At 38.6% G+C, this 24,636-nt stretch overlaps 2 protein-coding genes across 6 annotated transcripts in view; both read left to right on the plus strand.

The window, feature by feature from the left end:
* The window catches only part of QRFPR (pyroglutamylated RFamide peptide receptor), a 40,785-nt gene extending 18,763 nt beyond the window's left edge, over window positions 1-22,022 (plus strand). Inside the window, exons 5-10 of one of the 4 annotated variants that reach the window (XM_075501153.1) lie at window positions 813-910; window positions 2,844-5,559; window positions 6,328-6,512; window positions 7,644-7,840; window positions 12,991-13,088; window positions 14,285-14,490. In XM_075501153.1, the coding sequence (XP_075357268.1) occupies window positions 813-910; window positions 2,844-3,247 (502 nt within the window). In that variant the 3' untranslated portion in view covers window positions 3,248-5,559; window positions 6,328-6,512; window positions 7,644-7,840; window positions 12,991-13,088; window positions 14,285-14,490. Of the gene's footprint in view, window positions 1-812; window positions 911-2,843; window positions 5,560-6,327; window positions 6,513-7,643; window positions 7,841-12,990; window positions 13,089-14,284; window positions 14,491-21,998 lie in introns of those variants that run through there. The other 3 variants (XM_075501155.1, XM_075501156.1, XM_075501157.1) reach the window with 3 other exon arrangements.
* The window catches only part of TNIP3 (TNFAIP3 interacting protein 3), an 83,766-nt gene continuing 73,023 nt past the window's right edge, over window positions 13,894-24,636 (plus strand). The window contains exons 1-2 of one of the 2 annotated variants that reach the window (XM_075501158.1): window positions 13,894-14,344; window positions 14,871-14,994. In XM_075501158.1, the coding sequence (XP_075357273.1) occupies window positions 14,980-14,994 (15 nt within the window). In that variant the 5' untranslated portion in view covers window positions 13,894-14,344; window positions 14,871-14,979. The remainder of the gene's footprint in view (window positions 14,345-14,870; window positions 14,995-24,636) is intronic. The other variant, XM_075501159.1, reaches the window with a different exon arrangement.

The following is a 24,636-nucleotide window of genomic DNA, read 5'->3' on the forward strand; positions in this document are numbered from 1 at the left end:
TATTTGTCTAACAAAGCGCCTAAGGAAGCGGACCCTTGTAAGTCAAAACTGAAAGAGGGTGCAATCTCACAGGCGTTAAGGTGACATGTAAGCCTCAGGCTGCTACTCAGTTTATTTTCACACAGTGGGGAGAAGATCCTCTAATTGCTACCAGTGAAGTGCTGCTTCCTTAGCTCAAGTGAGACATCCATCTTGGGATCTATAAATGTAGTTATATGAATTATATATCAATTCGGGGATGATGATAAATTCATGTGTTCCTTGAGTTTGTGAGATATTACAGTGGTGGCAGGGAGCGTGTTTCTTCCTTTTATTCCAGCACCTCACCTACCAGCAAATGTTGAATGTTGCAGGTGTAGTTTCACTTACTGTCTGTCAAGTTCTCTTTGTAATCAGGTCCTGCAGGTATGGTCAGTGCTCCCAGATCTAGGAAGGGACTCTTGGGTTTTTTTTGAGCTGGAATGGAACTTCATGTGTTCCCCCGCCCCGTCCTGTCTCTTACTATTGGGATTGCATCTGCTTGCATAGAGTGAAAATGCCTTGCAAGATATGCTAATGTCATTGCTTGCTGCAGCTGCAAAGTGTATTGCTTTCCCCAAAGAGAGAAATAAAAGGTGTTAATTGATGTGCTACATTTATATGATCCTGCATTTTTTGTTTCAAAGGGAATTGCGTACTTCTGAGCATTATTCCAGGGTTCTATTTGTATCTGCAACCATCAGAATACATTTACAGATCTAGCTTGAAGAGACACATCTAACTACCAGTCAATTCTTAGTGATTCAGTATGGAATGTCTTGATGCAATTTCAGGAAGAAGAAGCGAGCAATTGTTATGATGGTGACAGTGGTGTTTCTCTTTGCAGTCTGTTGGGCCCCTTTCCATGTGATTCACATGATGATAGAATACAGTGAGTATCTGTCTGCCATGTGTTATACAATAAAGACTTAGGGTTTTGTTTTGTTTTTTTTTTTTTTTTATAATGGGACTACAGGTTGTGAAAAGCTAGTGCTGCTGCAACATTCAGCTATAGAATATCTTCTGCTAGCAACAGTTAATGTTGTGCTTATAAATCCTGGATCACTGTCTTGTAATAGAGATATGTAGCCAAAACCAGATGAATTACATTGAAGTCTATGAGTGATAAACAGATCTGCAGTGCTCACAGAAAATGAGTACATTTCAAAAAACCTCTTATCAGATGTAGTGTTTGGGAGATACCTTATATCTGAGATACACTTGTGTGTCAGCCAGATCTCTTCTTCCCTGCTGTGTGTGGGGGGAAAAGAAAAAAAAAAGGATAATCTTTGTGTCTTGCTGTAAACCCTCCTGAACTTTGTTGCAGGGTGGGTGGGAGGGAACCTAAACTCTCTCCCAGCTCTTTTGGAATGTAAGCTCTTTAGAAAGGAGATTGTAATTGCTTCTCGATTTGTACAGCACATAATCTGGTCCTGAAAAGGAGGTTTGTTAGGCCTTACAAGACTCAAGAAAGAGCAAGGGTTGACTATTAGGATGGTGAGTGTATCTCTGTAGATTCTTTCTTTCTATGTCTGTCATGCTACCCTCATTTGCTGAAAAGTCAAAATTACCTGGCTGGAAGGTAAAAGTTATTTCCAAGCATAAAACCTCTTGAACAAGTAACTTTTAAAATTCAGATTTAATGTGTGAAGACTTCTATTTGCATCCACTGAAGTTGTCATACTGCTCTGACTTAAACTGCTATGAAATATTTATCCCTTCACTTGCCCTGGTTTTGATGAAGTAGACATATTGGAAATACAAATACTGGACATCGTAGTGATAGTACCCAGTGAATCCAGTTGAACTTTTTCAGTGTTCTGGACTGGATACTAGCTTGGAAATGCCCTCAGTGCTTGCTATCTTTCCTTTTTGCTATTTGCCCTGTTCTCTGGGGTCTTGCACTGTTCATCTCCCATCTCCTGCATTGGTACTAGGATAGCACGTGGGACTATGCAGCAGGCTATGCGTAGGAACAAGAGGAAGTTTTCAGTAGTTGTACTCTACTTGCCAAAGGCAGCAGCTGTTTCTTTGTCTTCTATCACAAATAAGGTTGTAGCAGATAAGTCAATAATCCTGCAGCCAGCCAGCTGAACCAAATGATGTTTATGCCTGGGCAGAATCAGTAATGCAGAAGCTGTAACTATTAAAGTTACCTGGGTTGTCCCATGTTAAGGTTTCCCATAACACTCCATGAACTCTTTGCTCTCTTTTCATTGCTAATTTCAGGAATTATTTCAGGTGCTACCAGGTCTTTATTTTACTTGCCATGTAAAATTTTGCAGTGCTTGTCCAAAGTTTGGTTGCTGAGTATTTGAATTGAAGGAATTCAGTCCTCTGTGACCTCAGAGATTAAAGAGAGATGTGACCAAGAAGATGCATTTTTACCTCCATGAGCTGATTTGAGTTAGCACAGGGAAAGAAGCTGCATGTGGTTAGTGAGAAGACAGGGGTTGGTGTTAAAGTACTTACACGTTTGATATGGACATGAAACGCAGAGCCAGAAGAACAACTTGAATAAACAAGGCCTATACTTGGCAGACTGGAAGCTTTCTGTCGCTTGGCCATTGGGCAAGTTTTTTGGCTCATAAATTGCCTCTTTTGAATGACTCTGTCCTTATTTACATATACACAAAGCAGGGCTATGTGGTAGATCTTGGTCTTTCCTTGCTGATGAAACCCTGTTGCTAATATTAAGAACCTCCAGCAAGGTCTTTTGTTGATTTTAAACAAAAGCCTCTAATGCCAGACTGGATATAAATAGGCTAAGTAGTAGGCATTTATGCCATTCTGTGCTTACAGCATATTTCCTTTTTCCTTTCCAGGTAATTTTGAAAAGGAGTATGATGATGTGACAGTGAAAATGATCTTTGCAATTGTCCAGATTACAGGATTCTTCAATTCTATTTGCAACCCTATTGTGTATGCTTTCATGAATGAAAACTTCAAGAAAAATTTTTTGTCTGCCATCTGCTTCTGCATTGTCAAAGAAAATGCATCACCAACCAGGCAACTTGGGAACTCGGGGATTAGTATGAGGCAGCAAAAGGCAAGTGTTTCTCAAAGAGATCCCATTGACTCAGAAGAAGCCAGGAGGGAGGCATTCAGTGATGGCAACATTGAAGTCAAGTTCTGCGATCAGCCAGCTTCAAAAAGGAATTTGAAAAAGCACCTTGCCTTATTCAGCTCTGAGCTTACTGTGCATTCTGCATTAGGAAATGGACAGTAGCACCACAAAGGTTTCGAGAATGGAGAAACCATTCTCTTTATATGATAACTTTGAATAAGCCATTTACAAGATTTTTCTACTTTGCATGCTGAAATGAGGGGAAAAATATTTTGTGGATTATTATAAAGTTGAGATAATGGTTGAGAAAATGTAATATATTTTATAAGGAAGAGGAGTAAAACTTTGGAAAACAATATTACTGTATCCAGGAAAAAACAAACATTTTTCTTCCTAAGCTAATTTAGGGCTTGTTTGCCCTCTGCTTTAGGTAAACTGAACAACTATTGCTTGATCTGTTTATTCTGTGTCTGGACACTGGCACACTGCTGGACCATACACAGCTGAATGCCAGAAGACAGGAACTATGGAGAGAGTGCACACTCTTTTTGGACAACTTGGAAATCTGACATGGGTCTAACATTGTAAGACCTGCTCTCTGCAGCTCTGAGGACAGAGGGGCTTCAGATCTGAGTTCAGGAAAAATGCAGATTGAGATGCCATTCTATTTTGGAAAAAAAGTATATGAAAGAGCCAGCCAGAATTTGGCTCTGAAGAGATTAAGATTTAAATGTTGCATGCATGTTCAGATTTTGTTAACAGGAAGCATATTGGAAATTAACAATGCATGCATAATTAACGTGCTGTTTTTACAGGTTCATTCTTGGGTCCAAATTTAAATGCCAGTGTACTGCCCTGTAAACTGCATTGTTCTGCTGAAAAATGTAGAAGTTGAAAAAGTGCTGTACAAGAGTGTGCAGATGCTGGAGATGTGGTCTCTAAGAGTAAACACTGAGTTTAAATTAGTCATGCTTGGATACGTGACTTACAGGTTGAAAGTGTGGCGTTGCCATTTTCTGGAGGGATATAAGGGCCAGATCCGAACCTGTTGGGACTCTACAGAAGACTTTCAATTGAATATCATGATCTCTTGACCAGACACTTCTCGAAGACATGCAAAAATTTTTCTGTGTCTCCATCATCTTCAAAGTGGATTAATTACTGTCGAAGAACAGGACCAATGCTCGGTTATTTTTAGGCTTCACAGTCAATTACGGTGTTGAAATCCATATAAATTCTAAACACTTTTGCTCTCAGTGGGTCAAACTGAAAAATTGTAAAACGGTGCTTACAAGTGTGGGACTGGGGGAAAAGTGTGATCTACAATGGTACACTGTGATCTGATCCCATAAATGAGGCTTTGAAATATGTAATTTGCAACTCCGGCTGAGGTTAGGTTGGATCCTTTAATAGCCTGTGAAATGTTCTTTTCTGTCATCCCTTGCTTCACCTAAGGGACCTTGGTGCTCCCTTGGCAGTAAATTTTAAGATTCTTTTACATTGCTACTTTACATTTCATTGTAAATGAAAACTTAGTCTAAATTATCCTTGTATAAATTGGAAGTAATCTGATCTTTCTATAATGTTTACAAATTTCCATTGGATAAGGCATTCTGATGCTGGTTTGTGACATACCCTTTATTTACATATATATTTTTTATATGGTATATGATGTACTCCCATGCAATGACAAGGGAAGATTCCTGACAGCCAGGAATTAAGAGCACTCCTATTTACATAAGCATATGTACTAGATAAATTAACAATTTTGGAGAGCTGTGTCTGGGTAAAACAACATGAGCGAGGTCAGGTTCTGCTTTAGACAGTCATGCAGACGTGGCCCTGTGCATTACCTTTGAATAATGATGTAAGCAACAGCAACAATTTTTGCTTGCAATTACAGCTGTGACTTCCTTTGAAGACCATTTCTGTCTTAGCTTGTCTTTCATCTTTGTAGACAGGGGTCTTCTACTAAAAGTTTTCTGCCCTGGAGAATAGGGGCTAATGGTGGTTTATTATCATAGTTTTCCTCAGTTGGTGTCAAGTTTATCTGGCTGATGATGAGAACTATGTGTGTTGACAGATTCTGTAACGGAAAAACAATTTATTTTAAGCTTTTTATTTATTTGCACTGCTAATTTCAGTAACAGACTTTAACAAGTATTTAACAAAAACTTGCAAGTATTTTATGTTTTTGTTTCGTCTTAACCTGTTTCTTCTATTGTCTCAATGTTATGTCAATGCGTAACTTGTAGAATTATATTAATTTTTTTCATTAAAATTAATTTTTGGCATTGCTGGTGCTGTTTTGCACTGGGAGCATCTGCTATAAACTTCATTCTTTGAGTCTCTCTGTTTAAAGATTCATATGTGCTTATATGTGCTTTTTTAGTGATTAAATTCGAGTTCTGTTACAGGTGCCAGCTGTTACTGTAATCCTGACAGATGTGATTTAAAGGACTTTACAGAATAAGGTGAGAGAGTGGAAAAAAACTTACAGTCTCTTGGTAGGAGAGAAGTGGTAAATGTTTCAGCACAGATATATGTGGCTATGGTTAGATTAAATATAAACCAAACTACTGAAGACAGTTCTCGTAGTGTCCTTAATAGTAACTATATTACTTGTGCATTTTTGACACAATAGTTTTCTCAGAGCCAGATAATCTTGTGAGAAGTCCTAGCTGCAGGGAATAGAAAACCCTTTATTGACTTAAGCATAACCAAGATTTTGCCCGTGTTTGGGGTTTTTGGGGTTTTTTTTGTTTGTGGTTTTTTTTTTTTAAATATGTCAGAGCTTCAGCTTTGATCTAACTAACAAAACAAATTGTTCTACTGAATCAGGTCAATTGTCAGTCCAGGCTAGTAAGCCTGTCTCTTTCAGTGGCTCATATCATGTGTTTCTGAGTGTGTGGCTGTAACGGAGTACTTCAAACCCGTGAAAGCTAGCACTGCTGTGGAAAGAACAGCCCTGCTGTCCTCCCAGCTTGCCTGCTTATTCCTATCTTATAGTAACAGAATGGTGTGGTGAATCTGATCAGAAAAAATTCTGGCTAATGATTTTACTGGAGAACAGAAAAGATAACCATGCTCATTTCCCTAAACTGAGAATATTTATCAAAACTGTTGTGTTCTTTGAGGAAAAGTGCGTCTTCAAAAAGGTTTCTTTCTAATATCTTAGTTACAAATCACTTATTATTTCTTTGACTTTGATCAAATTAAAGAGAAACTTATTTTATTCTCAGCTGTAAGGGGCTAAGCCTTAAAGTTACGATGAGATTATGCCAGGAACTGGCATGTGGATGAAGACAGGAGCCTGAAGAGACACATTCAGCTGAACAGAGACTCTGGAAATTCGAATGGACCAGGAAAAAGTGTCAGTTGTGAGGTCTTGCTCAACTGCAATCAGAGAGTATAAACAAGGAAAACAGTGAGTAGAAGGCAGTGAACCCTCTCAGTTAACTCTCTGTAACAGTGCATCTGCTACAGAATTCCCATTCTTCGGGAGGGAAAAAAAAAACCAAAGGATAAATATCAAGTGAGGTTTCTTCCTGGCAGAATTCTTCTATTGTTTTGGGGGGGTTTAGTTTCAGAGAACATCAGATGGATTAATTTGTGGGTATGATTTTAAGCTTTAGAAGTAGGTACTGGGCTGTAACACTTTGTGATTAATAGACAGGGAACTATGCTTTTATTGAGGAGCCTTGATGCTGTTACGGGCTAACACAATGCTATGCAGGCATTAAAATTATTGAATTTTAGAATCTCCTCTGAAGATGAAGAAAAACTAAACAGAGAAGTTGCAGTTCCCCTGTAGTGTTAACAATGTTTTCATAAGACATTTGTGGTATTGAGTGAGGTGGCATTTAGGTGCAGACCAGGAGATGTCCATTTGAAGTTTCATAGTTTAATTCTGTTTTCAAGTAGGCTTTGGTTATTCCCTAAACAAGGCTAACAAATAGTAGCAGAGAAGATGGTGTGTCTCAATCTGGCAGTGTGTGCTTAGAAAATCCTCAGCCCAATTCTCAATAAAAACCAAGCTCCCAAGATGATCAGTTAGCTGTTTAAGACCTTGGGTTATGGTTAGCGTTTTGAGGAGTACTGTCTGGTCTTCGCAAAATGAATGTAAATATGTTTATATAAAAATGTTTGTAGATCAACTGTAAACCTGTAAGTTGCTGGTTCTCAGTCAAGAAGAGAAAAGCTGTCTCTTGCTGAAGCTAGTTTGCTCTGGTAGAATACCCATGAGAAATGATCTGTTTGGAGGGAATGGTAGTGGTAGTAAGGATTTAGAAGGGAGCATACCCTAAATGTAAGGTAGATGTTAGAGGGAAAGGTGGACAAACGCTTGAAGGCTGACGACATGAGCAAAGCAGAGATGGCCTGTTGTAAAAGCAGATGTAAGTAGGTGTAAACCCTTGTCCAGGGTTCAGCTGTCCAAGGCTCTGTTATGAAGCACAGATGCAAGTCCTTTGCTTAGCTTTGCTGAAAAAGTTTTTGAGCTGAGAGTAGGTGTCGTAAAGCCATGTAATAATTACAATTTTTTTTGTTTTTTTCTGAGATAGTAATGGCAAGTCACAGAGATGAGAAAAGTTCAAGTTGAGGCATGAGGGCAAAGATTTTTTGCGAGTTAGAAGATAGCGATTAAAAAAATACTGAATATCAGCCTGTTCCAAGGAATAATGGGAGGCAGCCTTGCTCCATGTGTCTCATGATTGCCAAGCCAGCAGAGACGTGTGATGTGCCTACATCAAGGGGGTAAGTATGTAAATTCTCAGCTTGGCAATGTATTAGTCCTGTCTATATGCTGATTACGTGACTAGCTAATATGTAATGGTTGTATATGGTGCTTGCAGAGTCTTTGAGTATGGTAGAAGCTATTAAAACAAGTGATCCAGTAGAGGGGAAGGGACATCTGAGAGATGAGAGAAATACACAAAGAGTGTTGAAGATGAGGACTAGATTATTATTGCCCAGAAAAAAAAAACCCCAAGGAGTAAGTAGATGAAAGGATTTAGTAAAGCTGGTGACTTAGAGAGATGGGATAGGAAGATAGTTGTAGCAAGCTATATTTTTATATAGATTAGGGATGATCTGAGTGTTGCAAAAGTTGTGAAAGTTCAGAAACTATTTAGAGGGCAGTTTTGGTAACGGGACAGCGTCTAAATGCACAGGACAAAAGCCTGGGAAGAGTGAAAACTGCCCTTTTAGTGCTCCTCCGAGTGGAAGCGGTGGAATGGAGCAGGAGCTCTGCCAGGGCGAGGAGGAGACAGAGCATTGGGAGCACAGTCCCATTGCATCAAACTTACCTGGTGAGAACAGGAGGAGGTTTTCCTGAAACAGCAGAACAAGAAGGATTAGAATAATTTCTCTCTGCATCCTGGTTAGCAGATTACAACTCATGTTTGTTTTAAGGTTTTCAAAGCTACAGGCTTTCAAAGCAGGTTCTCCTTTATGTTGTAGATGAATTCTGATTAACAGCAGTGTTCTAAAGCTTAAATCTTTGAGAAACAGGGATTTAATGCAGAAACACAACAGGGGTTAGACTGTATATATTCCTTCAGAAATACATTCCTTCCTTTGATACCTCAAAACTGGCTTCCAGGAGTTTTGCTGGAAATTCAAGCCATCATTACCTTCCTCTGTTGAAGCTCCAGTGAAGATGATGGATTATGAAGTTATTTTAAAAATCTCTGGTGATTTGAGATGAGAAAGAATCCATGCTATTAATATTTAGTTATAATTTATTGCAAGTGGCTCCAGTTCCTCAAAACTGTCAAGATGTGAAGTCCTGCTCAAATGTTATGCAAATTTTCTCTGATCCGGTAATAGATTCTGATTTCAATTACTATCTTCAATGCTGCTATTAGGATGTGATACTATCTTTGCCAGCTTCTGATTACTGCTGCTTGCATGGGTATTGTTTCCTGTTCTGGGATTTCTGGGTTTTGCTCTGTCTTGCCAAAAGTGGCAATTTTTGTCTTACTGACTTGTCTGTATGCAGCTGCAGTGATTAGAGCTGCCTCAGCCAGATTTCATTTTAAAGAGGCATGAATATGTCTGTTTTAAAAAAATGATGCTTAAATATTTATGATGCTTGCATTTAAAAAAAAAAAAGTCACACTGGAGTAAACTAGTGTTTAAGGCACTCCTTGACCTGATGCAACTGTAGGTGAAGCTTGGTGTGTTTCCTCAGAGTGAGCAGAACTAATGGTAAAATAGGTGCCTACCTTGGATTCAGCAACTGATCTGTAACCCTGTAATAGGAACATCTGGAGGAATGAATTAAGAGTGTAGTAGTCTGCTCTCCTCCAGAGTCACGTACTGTTTTATTATAAGAGTTTAACCCCCCACAAACTTTTCAGCAGCATCAGTACCACAAAACACGGTCAATCAAAAGCAGTAAAACCTGGTTCCTTTCATTCCTAGAAATAAAAACTAACAGTCCTGCAAGTCAAGCTGAAATACCATCTGTTTTGCTGCAAAAGTGCTGTCCTACAAGCCAGGATTGTTTTTGAGAAGGTTTAAGGATATTTGCACGTAATATATACGTTCATAAAAGGCTTCTAGAAACTTAGCAGAAATACAAACAAACTTCTAGAAATTGCATCTGTGCCCTGTAGGGTGCTTAAAGCTCAAAACGAGACTTGAAACTTGTCTGCTGGCTGAAAAATGTTACTTGAATTTTGTTGACAGATCAGCCTCCTGTGGGATGCAAGGCTTTCTACAAAAAGCTCTTATTTCCTTACTTTTTCCATTTTTTCTCAAAGCAGAAATTTCTGCTTATTTCTCATTCTTAGAAAAATAATCTTAAAACCTTTGCCCCAAACATCATCCATTTATGCCACTTGCTGGTGAAAAATGGGAAAACCTCAACTTGAAATGTTTGCACTAAAAAGAAAAAAAAAAAGGGTATTTCAAGCCATATCTAAAGAAACAACTTCAGAGCTTCAGTAATGTATACAAGTATTTGTGTGTTTTTCAAAGCAGCCCTATGTAGCTGGACAGCAGAAGCACTCTGTATGTGTATGTGTTGGGGGTGAGGGGGAGGCTTGGAGATACTCAGCAGAATTTTAAATCTTTGTTTTTCTCTAGTCTGCTCTCATTTGCAAAGGTGCCCAGATTCAGGTCAGAATGTAAAAACTCCAGGTGCCAGTATGAGTCCTTATCCTTCTTCAAAAGGAAGAAATCATTTACCTGCCTCTCTGTGTGTTTTCAATCCTCATGTACTCATTGCTATATAATTGCTGATCTATGGACTTATCGCTTTCAGGCTTAAATTCCATCAGCACAGTGTCAGTCCATCCATTTGATCTACTGCTAACAGAAGATACCTTGTCTCACAGAGCACAGTCAGATTTTTTAACAGATGTCCTTTTATTAAGCACCTGGATGTACATGTAATTAATGCACATGTAATTAAGATGAACTGCTGAAGACTAAGTCTTTCTTGATTTCAAAAATCTTGTTCATATTCAGAAAGCCTTAACCTATTTTTTATACACACTGACCACAACTTTTCCCTTCTCATCCAAAATAAATCCCTGCAGCTACATGTCACACTATATAACCTATAACCTTTCTGGCCCCATTGCACAGTGGCCTTACCATGCTTGATTTTTTTGTTTGTTTGGTGTAATCCAAGTTAGCCTCCTACAAATTTACTTTGATACCTAGTTCTGTTCATGATATTTCTTTCTTTTACATCTTTCTTTTACATCTATAAATCTAGCTGTTTGGACTATCCCTGTTCAAGCAGTTCTTGTGGGTGTGATGTTTTTTTCCCAGTTCTTACTAGGAAATTATTAGATGACTTTGAAAATGGCATATCTTGGAATTTTTTACTGTTGTGAATTTATGTATATTTCTCTTTGTATGATGGTAACAGTGAAAATTAAAGTTAAATACAAAGTTGGCATGAAGCAATCGTATTTAAAATACTGTATCACCATTTTCTGATACAATCTTACATGGTGCCTCTAAGAGGTTTGCTTGGGAGTATATGTAAGCAGCGTAGCTCACTGGGTTCAGTGGCTGTTTGTGGAATATGGTCAGTTTATGAAAGGGACTCTATCCTAAAATGACAATATTTTGCTTACATTGAAAGACTTTTTTAGATCAGCACTCCCTTCTTATAGGAAATTTTTTTTTTAAGTTTCTGGTTGAAATCTCTTTATAGCTTTCTAGTTTTTGTTTGCTCTTTCCAATGGCAGCACTGATTTTTTCTAAATTAATCACACCAAGGTTTCTTGGGAGTCTCTCTCATCAGGTAAGTTTACTGTTCCCTTGCTCATGGTCCTTCTCTCCTCTATCTCTAATCTTTTCCAAACATGCATGATTAAATTGTATGCAACATTTCAGCTGAGGCTTTAACAGTGCCTCATGGAATAAATATTAGTCTTTCCTGACAGCTACATCTTTGTTTGCTCTGTTTGCCAGAATACAAGTGCCTTTGGATGCTTAACTTTCTCCTTGTACAGAATTCACAGTGTGAGTGTAAATGTATACTCTCATGCCTTGTTATAAACTGGAAATTCTGGTTTTCAGACTTGAGATGATTTTTCCTACATCGTAAACTTACAGCTTTAATCACACTCAATTTCTTATTTAGACCATCTTTCCCCCCTGCCCCCCAGCAAAGCCTTAATTAAATCATTTAAAATTTAAGGCAAGGTGTCCACAATTCTCTTGTTATGTCTTGGAAATATGTGAAAAGGATTTCAGGCTTTTTCAGTGCACTTGCAGCTGATTTTGTAAATCCATTTCATTTTGCCATCTGAAATAGGTGTCCTTGCTACTTGTATTTATGCCACCTTGATAAATATTCTAATATATGTACATATAACTGTTACAGGATCAGACATAGTTTTCCAGTAGTATCACAGGTGCACTATTTTAATTTATCTTTCTGCTTGAACAGTTTGTTCAAGCAAAAATTCTACAAGATTGAACTGTATTTTCCAGTGCTGAAGAATTAATTCTGGACTGAATAAATATGCTGGTTTTGGCTGGGGTAGAGTTAATTTTTTTCATAGTAGCTCGTATGGGGCTATGTTTTGGATTTGTGCTGGAAACAATGTTGATAATACAGGGATGTCTTCATTATTGCTGAGCAGTGCTTACACAAAGTCAAGGCCTTTTCTGCTTCTCACGCTGCCCCACCAGTGAGAAAGCTGGGGGTGCACAAGAAGCTGGGAGGGGGCACAGCCAGGACAGCTGACCCCAACTGGCCAAAGGGCTATTCCATACCATATGGCCTCATGCTCAGCATAGAAAGCTGGGGGAAGAAGAAGGAAGTGGGGGATGTTCGGAGTGATGGCGTTTGTCTTCCCAAGTAACCATTACGCATGCTGGAGCCCTGCTTTCCTGGAGATGGCTGAACAACTGCCTGCCCGTGGGAAGGAGTGAATGAATTCCTTGTTTTGCTTTGCTTGCGTGCGTGGCTTTTGCTTTCCCCATTAAACTGTCTATTTCAACCCATGTGTTTTCTCACTCTTACCCTTCTCATTCTCTCCCCCATCCCACCAGGGGGAGAGTGAGTGAGCGGCTGTGTGGGGCTTAGTTGCCGGCTGGGGCTAAACCATGACAATAAATAAAGCAGAAGTGCATTGACTTATGCATCCATCCCACTGGAGGGGGAAAAGAGTTTGAATACTTTTTTTTTTTTTTTTTAAAATGTTGTGCAAGCCAGTCTTTTTGCAGGCAGATACTTGCTGATGAAGTTACAATGGTAATAATTTGTGATTAGTATTCACTATTCACAAAATAATATTAACTATTCATAAATAGTGAATAGTTACAATCAACTATTTTAGGAAAAATAAATCTATTTGTAAAAGAAAAAGGTCAATAGATTTTTTTTTTTTTAATTTTTTTAACATAACTTTGCTTCTTAATTACCTTTTTAGGCTGTACTCATTTGGGACTCCCTGAAGCTGTGAGTTCATCTAGCAAAGGTGGTCTTGGTCATACTGCAGTGAAGCCTTTTATATTATGAATATTGAAGGTATTTTTTACTTTGCTTATACCTCCAAGTACTTACTGATTTAAATCCTCATTGCAGTGATTATCATAAATAAGTGTTTGCTTTAGAGGTCAAGTTTGAGAGAGTGGGAAAGGGGCATGAAGGTTTCTTAAATTTTTACAAAAAGACGATTGCAAACTTATGCCTCTGCTTACCAATACCAGGCAGCTAAGCCCCTGCTGGCAGACAAAGGCAGGACCAAAATTCCTGCTGATTTCAGAGCAAGAAGTAGAGTTTACAAATAACAGAAACTTCAGTATAAAACAAACCTGAATGATGACTATTTGCAGCACAGTCTGAAGTAAAGCATTCAACAGAAGTGTGATGAAAGGCTAGCAGTATGAATACTGGGAAGATTATTGATATGGTTAGAGCTTATATGCTTTCTGCTGTGGAGCAGATTTGATTTCAAGATAGGTGGAGGAGGGGGTATAACTGTGGTAAGATAAGTGTCCTAATGAATATATACTGAGTTGGGATCTAGATGGAAGCAGTCTCTTTGCATGGAAACGTGTACCCATAATGAAATGTCTGAGTAGATAACATAGAATTGAGTAGTAAATTATAAAACAAAACAAGAACAAAATAAACTCTGCTGTACTGTGAAAGCTCTGCTTTACAAATCAGCTTTAACAAGCTTATGAATTGCCTAGTGTTCATTTTAGATGTCTTTCCCTAGTGTCCAGATTCTGCTGTGACAGGTGAGAAAGCTGCTAACTGGACTGTGTTGGATTCACTCAGTGAAGAGGCTGAATTATAGTTCTCAATTTGTATGAGGGCTACTTTCTGTACTCTGCTTTTTGATATTCCAGTGACATCCCCGGGAACCTTGTGCTTTCATAGTCACTGAACTCTGCAGTTATCTATTGCTTAAGATCACTCTTTCCTAACGATCAGCTTTGTTTAGTGGGAAGTTGAGATTTGACTTCTGCCTTTTGCCTTGCTCCTTTTCTTTTTCTCACCTCATCAGTTTGTTTTACTTTTTTCACTGTCTCTGTCCTTTTTTCCCCTATTGCTTTCCCTGAGTTCCCTGTGACCCCCTTATCTCTTTTATACAGATTAGAATAACCAGGCAATGAATTTTGATGATTAAGTGAAACAGTCCTGTGTGTTAGAATTTGTATTCCATCAAGGCTGATGATCAGATGTATGAACTGCATTTCCAGTTCTTATTTCAGGCTGTCTGCACCGTTGAGAAGACCTTGTCCACTGTACTGGTTACATTTGGCTTGCATGTGGTAAGAAAACTTGCAATTATTGAGACACCTGCACTTATCTAACAAAAGGTTTGCATGCGTTAGGGGAGCTGGAGATCCACTAAGAGGAGTGCATGCAGCTGTCAGGCAGACACTTGGCATCAGGCCTGGGTGCAGCCCTAATGACAGTGAAGGTGGTGAGATGGGGCAGCATGGAGACATGTGCAGTGATGCATGATGTGGGCCGAGCCAGGCAGCACTGGCAGAGTTGTTAAGGGCCCTGTGGTAAAATAGATCAGCTACGCTTGACGCTGTTGGCATAAACAAGAGATGTTTTCTGCCTTTCCATCTGACCCACTGAGTATGTGAAAAAAGTGTAACTTGCATCAGCTTAAGCTTCCAGGTACTTATTAATGCTCTCTTCCTGGTAGCTTGCACGTAGTATATGTTTTTATTTCTGAATTTGACTTTATATATTTCTATTGACATTTTATTTCTAATGCTACTTATTAACATATTTCTACTTACATATTCCATTTCTTTGACTTTACATATTTCTAATTCCTAGGAAGTAAGGCTTCTCAATGCTGTGCCAGCTGCACTGGGAGAGTTGACTTTTCTTGCTTCAAGTAACAAGTGTGGATGTCCGTCTTGATTGTACAGATGACAGGTGAACTATGGCTTATAAAAAGGTCCAGTAACTTTCTTCTGGGAGTCTGTAAAATGCACTCTGTATAGTGTCTTGTGTGCGTGTGACAACAGAAATGTAATGTTGTTCTGCTTCTCACCTCTTGCCTCTAACATATGGTTTCCATAGGCATATCTGTTAAGTACCCGACTTAGCTATTATTAGGTTTGGTCCCTAGCTGAAGGGTCTTAAAGGCCATGCAATCTGACAACAAATAGCTAGACAATATGTATGATCTCCATGGGTAAAGTATAAAAATATATCCTACTGAATATCATGTTAAAGCTGTGTCCTCAGTCAGACTTGAATTTTGAAGAGCGGATTTGTGGCAAAAACATCTGAAAAATCTCTTTGCCTACTGCAGCTCCGCAGGGTTGTGTTGTGGCCTGGCTCAGGCTGTAGATGGCAACGTTGCTGCATGCGAAAAGCTGCCTTGGGCTTGCTTCCAGTCGCCTTACTACGGACAGAACTGTTATCCTAGAGGCTTTTGAAAGCATATATTTGATGGTAGGATTTGGTAAGGGTTTGATAGAGCTCCCCTCTCCCTAGAATTAGTATTAGGAAGAAACATGGAGAGAGGTGTTGGATTTTTTTTTTTTCCTTTGTGCAATGGTGCTTTGAAACCCCTTGGTTACATAGCTCTTTCTCTCTGATAGTGCTAATAAAGACTGGGTCTCTTATTTCAGTTCCCAGTTAGAGCTGCATGTGACAAGGAATTTCTTAAGGGATTTCCTTATTTTCATCTTTGGGGTTTCTGTGATATTTTCTGTGATACTCCTAACAAGGCTACTATAGCCATAATGTATTTCGGAGGATACTGAAGTTGAAAGCCTACACTTTTCCGATTTTGTCACCTTAAACATCTAAACACTCTTGGAACTTTAAAATGATGTTTTTCCCTGCAGAAAGAGGATGTCACTGGCAGAAAAGGGAATGGATCTGCTCCAGTACGAGGGAGGGTGCAGTACGAGGTCCTTTGGGCTTAGCCATGTTCTGAAACAGTGGGAGGACAAAAACCTGAGCTAAGGAGTTAGAGCTGATGAGTGACCAAGGATCAATGGTAAAAACAATCCAATAGAAATTGGTTTTACTGGGGTTTTTTTGAGTCTTACCTGAGATGTTTTAAGTTTTCCTTTCTGAGAGGAACATCTGAAAGTCATCCCCTTTGCTTTGGAAAACTTCTGTTTTCCAAACCAAACAAATACCACACTTAGGTATGTCTGTCTTGTTTTTGAAATTGAGCACTTGTAACATAAGTTAGCGAATGGATCTACAAAAAAATAGAGATCAAGGCTCTCTGAAATCTTTCAGACAACTCATTTCCAGACTCCCTAGAGTGTACTAAAAGGCCCGTAGCTGTAGACATACTGCTTCCCAAATCTGGTGATAGAGTGGGGGTAAGCCAAAGGGGAAATGGAGGGGGGGAGAAATAGAGTTATTTATTAGCAATCAGGAGAAATCTTAGTTCTGAAATGGTGAACTTACAAATGTAAAGGGTCTCAAAAAGTGATCTGTTTTTATTACAGTCTCCACAGATATTCATTAAAACATGTTATGCACAAAAAAGCTTCTAAAATCTTGAAGGGAGCGGGGGAACATCGCTATTAAAGTTAAAAAAGCAAAAAAATACCTGTGTAGGGAAACAAATTGTAAAATACAACTGTTGCCGTAGTGATATAAGGTAAAGCCCCGCAAATACTAGGGCAAATGAACAAATTATTATTTGAACCTGTTAAGAGTATAAATGGAGGATAAGAATCCTGACTATCCAAGGTAACACAAAGCATGAGAAAAAGTGGGAAGTCTTTGTCATAATTTGTACCATGCTCATGAAATGATAAAGTTCTTCAAAGAGTTGTTGTTGTAGGTTTATGAAGTCTGAAGTGGAATAAAACCACTTTACTGATGAGGGGGGAGGAGCACAAAGGACATAGCCACAAAAGTGGGTTTTGTTTGTTTGCAGAGTAACCTGAACAGGCAAAGGAACTTGCTGAGCTTACAGTAATCAACTATTTTGAATGGAAATAGTTGATAATCACATGAAAAAGAAGGCAAACACTGTTTGGGTTTTTTTTCTTCTTTGAAGGAACATATTAAGGAAATGTTACTTTTCTTAGCATGTGGTATTTTCCTCTCCCCAGTAAACTTACACAGTTTTGAGATTAAAGAGAAAAACATAAGAAAGCCATTAATTCATTTATCAGCTATAAAGAGGATCTGAAACACAGCCAGCAGTAAAGGAAGGCTTAGTCCTACTAGTTTGTCTTGGTACAAATTTGTGTCGGATGTTCTTGGAAAGCAATGATATTTCAGTTTGTCACGGCTGCTTGTTCCAGTCAATGGTTACGAGAAATGCCGTTTTACTTCCACTGCTTTTGCAGTAGCCGTCTTATTACTTCTTGTTTTCTAATATATTTTAGAGGTCACAAATGCTCCTGGAGCTTTTGTTCCTAGAAGCTGTGCTGCAGTTGTTGGTATCTGGTTCATTTATGCCTGACAGATGACCCTGAGCTATTGAGAAACCACCTCTGCATAAAATACACGAAGCCTTAAGCTAAATAGTCTTATTTTTCTCATCCATGCAGAATAACTTAGTTGCTTATTCTAAGAAATGTAAAATGCCTGCCTCTTAGGGATTGTATTTGGACATGTTATAGGCTTTTACTATTGCTAGCATGGTTATAATGTACAAATCAATCAGATAAAACACTTTAACTCCACCTGAGACCATAGTCAGATTTTGTATTAACTGTGTACTGGGTAAATAGACCCAATATGATATATATGCTCTACTTCTTATTAAATAGTCTCTATAGTATACTGACGTGTGTGTATATATAATATATCCTAAACATTTGTCCCATAAAGCCAGTACTTGGCCCATAAGAAAAATGGCACACAAAGCCCTCATATATCCCATATATCAGCTAGTTACAGCTATATTCCCAATTTAAGTGGAGACATTTTAAATTTGATTTTTTCCCCCTATTTTAGTTAGCAGCAGAAGTCCTTTCTATGTAAAATTTCTAATGGCATTTAAAATTATTTGATTTTAAAGGCTATGTATAAATATAGACTTTTTTTTTTCTTTTTTTTTTCCCCTTTGATCATATGCATGGGACTTGGTGTCAGCCAGCATGGCTGTTTCTCGGAGTGGAACTGCCCATAGAGAGCAAGCAGCCTCCCTGCAGGAGTGCTCAGAAGTCTTTTCTCAGCTGGTCTGAACTCTTTGCTCCTATCTGGAAAGTCTCTTCAGTCTCAAAAATAGTCATGGGAAGCTCTGGGAGTGTCCCCTTTCTAGCTTTCCTCCCAGTCTTTTATTCAGTTGTCCTAAGCATAAAGGCAGCACGTAAACCTTCCAGTTCTATCATATGGTTGTAAGCCTTTTATGGGTGGCCAGCAGCTAAGCACCCACACAGCTGCTTGATCACTTCCCCCCAGCATGCTCCCCCCAGTCTTTATTGCTGAGCATGATGTTTTTGGGAAGCTTTGATAAGTTTTCTACCCAGAAACATCTGGTTAGACATGCCGTAAGGACCTTACCTTCTGCTGTTTTTTCAAGCTCTTCCTTGTACAAAATACTTGCTTGAACTATTGCCATAAGCTGTATGAGTCCCTTTAGAGGGCAAAATTGGCTGTTCAGATATGACCGTTTAGAGGTGGTTTCCTGGCACAATCTGAAATAAATCAGGATCTGTAAGGACAGAATACAACCTTTTGGTAGACATAAGCCTGAAGCATGAATCCCCACCCCTAATTCTTATTTTAGGTGTGCAATTTAGTGCAGTTCTGTGATGACAAAATGGCTGAAAAAACCCTATGTGGTTTCATTCTTGTTTAAGAGTCTCGTTGTCCAGGCTGGATTATGTAGTGAGGACAAGGTTCATTAGCAGTTACATTGCCTGCTATTGCTTTGCAAAGATTTGATGGGTTGTCTCGGCCTTCCTGCTTCTTGTGAAGAATGATAGAATCCCTTAAATGATCACTTCCCCCTTATTTCAAAGAAATAAGGGACAGTTCCTAAAAGCTAAAAATGAATCGGCTTAGGTCAGTCTATGGATCACAGCATGGGCATGTAGGACTTGACTGCTTGCATCATGTGTGGCATTCTTTGGAAGTGGAGGTGTAGTACAGGGGTGGGGTGAGTTGACTAATTTCTGCAGCAATTAACTACAGTGCACTGGCTGCTAGGCAATAAGCAATGTAAGTATTGCACCTGGTGTACTTGAGTCTTTTTGGAGCAGGTGAGTGGTAGGTCAGTGATAAGCCTCTGCACTGTTCATCTGCGGGTAAATATCATCTACTAAGGCTGTAAATCATGTTGAATTTTCAGAATTTTCAGAAAAATTAGGCACTGAAATGTAATTTCTACTTGAGACCCCTGTGTCAAAGATGGTTTTCAAATGTTAATTAACTCTTATCTCAAGTGAGATGTGATTGTTTTCAAGAAAGGGAAATATGAGGAGAGGTGGAAGGGGGAATAACTTTTTTATCCAACACAGTAGTGTTGAATTCATACTTTGTTCATACAGTGTTCAATAGAAAGGGCCTTAAGCAGTAACTGTGAACGAGGATACTAGCACACCATCATATTTGATGATTAACAGATATCTGCAAAACATCTGTGTAGCTTTTAGGGATAGGTGTGATTGGTAAAAGATGGGTATAAAACTGTGAATGATGAAAATAAAATAAAATGAGACAAAACATATTTCCGGGTATTAGCGTGGAACTGAGGCAGAGCTGATGATTGATTTTGTTCCTCTTTCTATCTTAGGAGTCTGAAAAGGGGCACAGTGCATCTTCTGCTGACTCCCACTATGTAAAATGTAAAACCCATTGCAAATTTTTTGACCTAGTTCATTAAAAGTCTATGCCTAAAGTTGACTTGCATTTCCCATTGATCTGTATGTACTCGGTTCATTCACTGTTCAAGTTACTGCCTAGCTGCTTAATAGGCCACAACTTAAAGGATAGTGCTGCACAAGCATGCTTCTGCTCAGACATTGACTCTTTTTTTTTTTTTTTTTTTTTTTTTTTTTTTTTATGTTTTCAAAGCTGTCTGTAACCTGCTTCATAGGAAGGGGAAACAAAGATAGGGGAGGGTGCTTGAGGAGGATTTGGGCTGATGCATCCCTAGTGACACCTTGTGGAATGTTTCACAGAATCTTCTATATGACTCATTTTTCAGGAAGAAATAAACTGAAAGGCTTGTCGGGCAAAAAGTTGCCCAGATACTCCACATGGGATATGGTTAAACTTCTGCACCCATCTGTAGTTTTTCAGGATTGTCTTTGTAACTTGTAGTTACTAGACAGGATGAAATACAGAACATCAAAGATGCTGTTTGGCAACTAAGGACAGCAGAGAACTGAAAGATGACACTTTTGTTGTCAGATTTTTATGGTGACTGTTGGATTTTCCTTCAATACAGTTTCTGGAATTACTACTTTGTAAGCCAAATCTTTGGATTTAAAATTGAGATTTCAGAACTGATAAAGCAAATTATTTGAATAAGTAGTTAATCAAATCAACTAAGCAGAAATCTAACAATTCTTAGGATTTTCATTGTTACAGAAATTCCATTTCTTTATACACTACAAGCCAAATGTATTAGGCTATTTGTCCCAATCTTAACTGATTTTGTTGTTGTTGATATTCTCTACTGTTGTCTCTTGGAATAATTTATGCTCTAACTCCAGCATAAAGTCTCATTTTATACCTTTTAAATTAGAATGCTGGAAGAACACAGCCATACAAACTTGCCTTTGGATGAAAACAAAGCTGAAATATTTGCATGTTGCTTTTTTATTTTTTAACCAGTTCAGTTTAAAGTCTGATGCTACCTCCTCAAGACATCCTTAAATATCATCAAAGTGATTTCTCCATTTTCCTCAACATACAATATTAGTTAGATCAAAAAGTTTGTGTTTACTCCTACAGTCCAGAAATTGACTTGCGTTTCCTCAGGTATTAGTCAGGACTGCACAATTCATTATGCACTGACAATGTCTGTACAGGCATCTAGCGACTTGCTCCTCTCTTGAATTGTCTGGTCTTGTACTTGGACCTTCCAACAGACTTAGCAGGTTGGTATGCTCCGTGAGTGTGCTGGGTACATTGCCTTGTAAGAAACATTCTGCTGTTGGAGACTCTGTAGCCTGGTAAATAGGACTTTTGCCGTTAGTAGTAAAAGGCTATAGGTGTTGTACTGGCCTGATAATGGAGTGTCTCAGGGCTTGTCTGGCCTTTAGCTAGCTTTTGCTGTGGATGTTGCTTAATAGCTAGGCAATTGTTTATTCTTGATGTATCTGAGCTTTGGTCTGTAAAAACTATTTATACAAATATCTGAGAACTTAGATGTAATCATTTAACAAACAGTAATCCTTTAGTTGGGGCTAGGGTGGACTGTGTTGTAATTTGAAACTTAAACTGGTAGCTGAGTACGAGAGCTGTCTGTGTTAAGAAAATGTAAACATAACCCAGAGGAACCCCCAACACCAGTGATGAACTCCTCCCAGTGAAGAACTTGGGGTGCTGCTGATAAGCTGCCATACCCCCTGGTGGTTTGGCATGAAGAAGACTGGTGCTGTTGCCTTCAGGACCCAGAGGGATACTGAAAGAGCGAGTATAATGCCAGAGGAAAAAAAAGAGTAGGTACTAGGAAGTTTGTATATGTAAAACTTAACTGTAAATCTTAACTGTAAGTGGACTAATAATAATAACTTGTGTTTTAGTTAGACTGCTAAGATTTTAATTAGATTAACTGTTTCCCTGGATCTTAAAATGATAGCATATACAGTACGCTTTATAGAACAGCTGCAAATAATTACTGTTCTTACTGATTTGTTTGGTTATATACTCAGACCCCCCAGTCCTGTCCCTGGAACAAAAAAAGTACCAAAACTTTTAACTGACCTTTCACAAACAGCAGTTAAAGTGGACACTCTGTAAACAGCCTCCTGGCTTTTGGTTTTTGACACAGACTTTTTTTTTCCCCTCCCTAAGGTGAAAGGATAAAGTCATTTGAAGCAAGTTCACAATGCAGACCCAGCTACTAATTCAACAAGACTTCTGATTAGACTGGTCTTCTAATGATGTATTCTCAGTGAAGAGTGATAGAGGTAATGCATCTGACATAAGTGGGTCCTGTGGACTTATAACTGACACTGAAGCTTATTCTTTCCTTGAAACATTAAACACAATACAGGCCAGCACCAAAAAAAAAAGAGTAGATGAAGACATATTTAACTGTTCAAAGCATTTTGGCATGCTTCTTCAACTTTGTTTCCTTGTTTTCTACTGCACCAAGGAAGAGTAACTTCCTTTTCATTTCTTCAACTATGAAATCTAGTAACTCAGCAGCTTTAAAAATAACAACTGTCACGGTGTCATCTTCACTGGCTATGTGCCACTGAAGTTCTTCTTAGATTTTGAGGACTAGCAGTAGTCTTAAATCCATAAGAAGGCTGTAGGCTGAAAGTTGCCCTTTTCCTCTGCAGGGCATGTGAGTGATATGAAAAATGACAGTTAGATGCTTTTTTCTGCTCCAGTGAGGGTAATAGTGAACTTTTCCTCTCAGTTGAGTGGGTTCAGGACCATGCTGTAGATGCAGGACAGATGCAGAGTAGGAGAAGAGGACTGGAGAAGACCATTCCCAAAGGTGCTCCAAATCCAAGTGTGCACAGCTGATGAGGCAAACCTGAGCAGCAGAGAGAACAACGTGAGTGGTAAAACCAGTTGTTATTTCTTTTGCAGGCTAATGTTTGAGAAAACGAACGTTTTGCTGAGCCAAGTCTGTTGCACCCCGGAAATAGCAGAGTCCTGTGTGCATGTGGCATACCTGCATACAAGAAAATATCTATTATAAGCTCTTTAAAATTAAAAATAACTGCTAGTAAAGAATAAGATTAATTGTGTTAATAATAAGAGAAATACTGTGGTTTCACTGAACATACCTTCCAAATTTCTGCTTCATTTTCTTTTATATAGAGAACACTTTTCTGCTCTCTGCTGTTATTTCTGGGTAATTTGGTACTAAGTTTTGTGGGTTTTTTTCTTCACAATGTGTTGGCATAACTCCTTTGGCATAACAAGACAGCTTCATTATGTAAAACGCATTTGAGTTGGCTAACTTAAAACTCGGTACCTGGAGCATAGTTCAGACCAGGAAAAAACATAGTGATGTAATTCATTCAAGGCCTACATGAAATGATCTCACTGAGATTATCTTTACATATTATCCCCTTAATAAACGCTAACATTTTCTGTGAAGGAAATATCCTTCATAATGAATTTTCTTTTGTTGCAGTGCTTTGAGGGTAACTTAGATGTTGTCTTCAGTACAGCTCTGAAAACTGCTGCAAACCCTGAAAACATGAATGTCAACCTGTTAAAGGGTTGATCCCTCCAGTTATTTGTTTTACATGCTAAGTAGACTAAAAATGTCTTTTAAATGCCTGCTGGTGGTGCTAAATGAGGGCATGAGAAAAATAGCACAATAGGGGCATCGAAGAATAGCAGAATTCCTTTTTAACGCTTGATTCAATATATGACATCAGCTGGAGTAATTAGTGTAAATGAACTAAAAATGCAAGGGGCAAAATTATATTGATTTCTATAGTTAATAGTATAGTTTATATTTAGATGTTAAACAAATATACACAATTATGCTTCTTCTAGTGAATCTGGTATTCAGTCAATTCAGTTTGCTGGTTTGATTATAAGCTTTTTCCGAGAGACAGCCTGATGAATGGCATGAATAGGAATTCCTTGCTTCCCAGAAATATGTTAAAAATAACCTATAGAGTTACTCTTTCTCATGTTGAATTTGCTCTTCCTTAGTCCATTGTGGTGTTGCACACCTTACCCTCTCTGTGTGTATACATATAGTATTATTTAGAAATAAATTTTAACTTTTTAAAATAAATACATTTAGATTCACTTTAGAGTGAAACACTCAGAAATAGAAATGATGAGACTCAGTTGCAGCTGACATGATTTATATGGACTCAGTACATAGCTCATTGTCCTGTCTGCTAAAGGTGTGCTGTTCTGAGGAAAAACTGGTAGGGGAAAAAAACCCCAAACAATTAAAAAATATTTTCTGTTCAAAACCAAGTATTTAGAAAACTTTAATCAACATCTTGCTATCCAAGAGCTCATTTTTGAGAACCTTCTGGTGATTTTCACCTGCTGATTGTAGGGACCTTTTTCCCTATTTAGTGGTATTGGAGTAACTATTTTGGCTAGATGTGTGGAAGACCTGTTTCATGTCTCTCGCTCTCATTTTGTGAAAAGTGCGAAGTCTGGGGATAACTGAAGTCCTCTGTGCAGCACCACTTATAAAATGGATCTCTTTTCTGTCCTCAAAAGTTATACACTGGTTGCAGCTTCACCCATCTGGCATCTCAGCCTGCTGCCTTGCCCCAGTCAAAGAGTGTGAATCCCAGCTAACCCTGGGGGAACAGAGCAGGCAAAACTGAGCAGGCTGAAACAAGTTCTTATACTAGCAAGAGCTTGACCTCCAGCAGCTCGCCTCTTTGCAAATGGCTCTTGATGTGAATTCTCACACTGGAGCTTTTTGCTGGCAGAAAGCCCTCACTTAGCACGAGCTCTGCCATTTGGTTGGGCACTACAGGGGAGG

The sequence above is a fragment of the Mycteria americana genome, chromosome 4, assembly GCF_035582795.1.
Source record: "Mycteria americana isolate JAX WOST 10 ecotype Jacksonville Zoo and Gardens chromosome 4, USCA_MyAme_1.0, whole genome shotgun sequence".
Classification (NCBI taxonomy): domain Eukaryota; kingdom Metazoa; phylum Chordata; class Aves; order Ciconiiformes; family Ciconiidae; genus Mycteria; species Mycteria americana.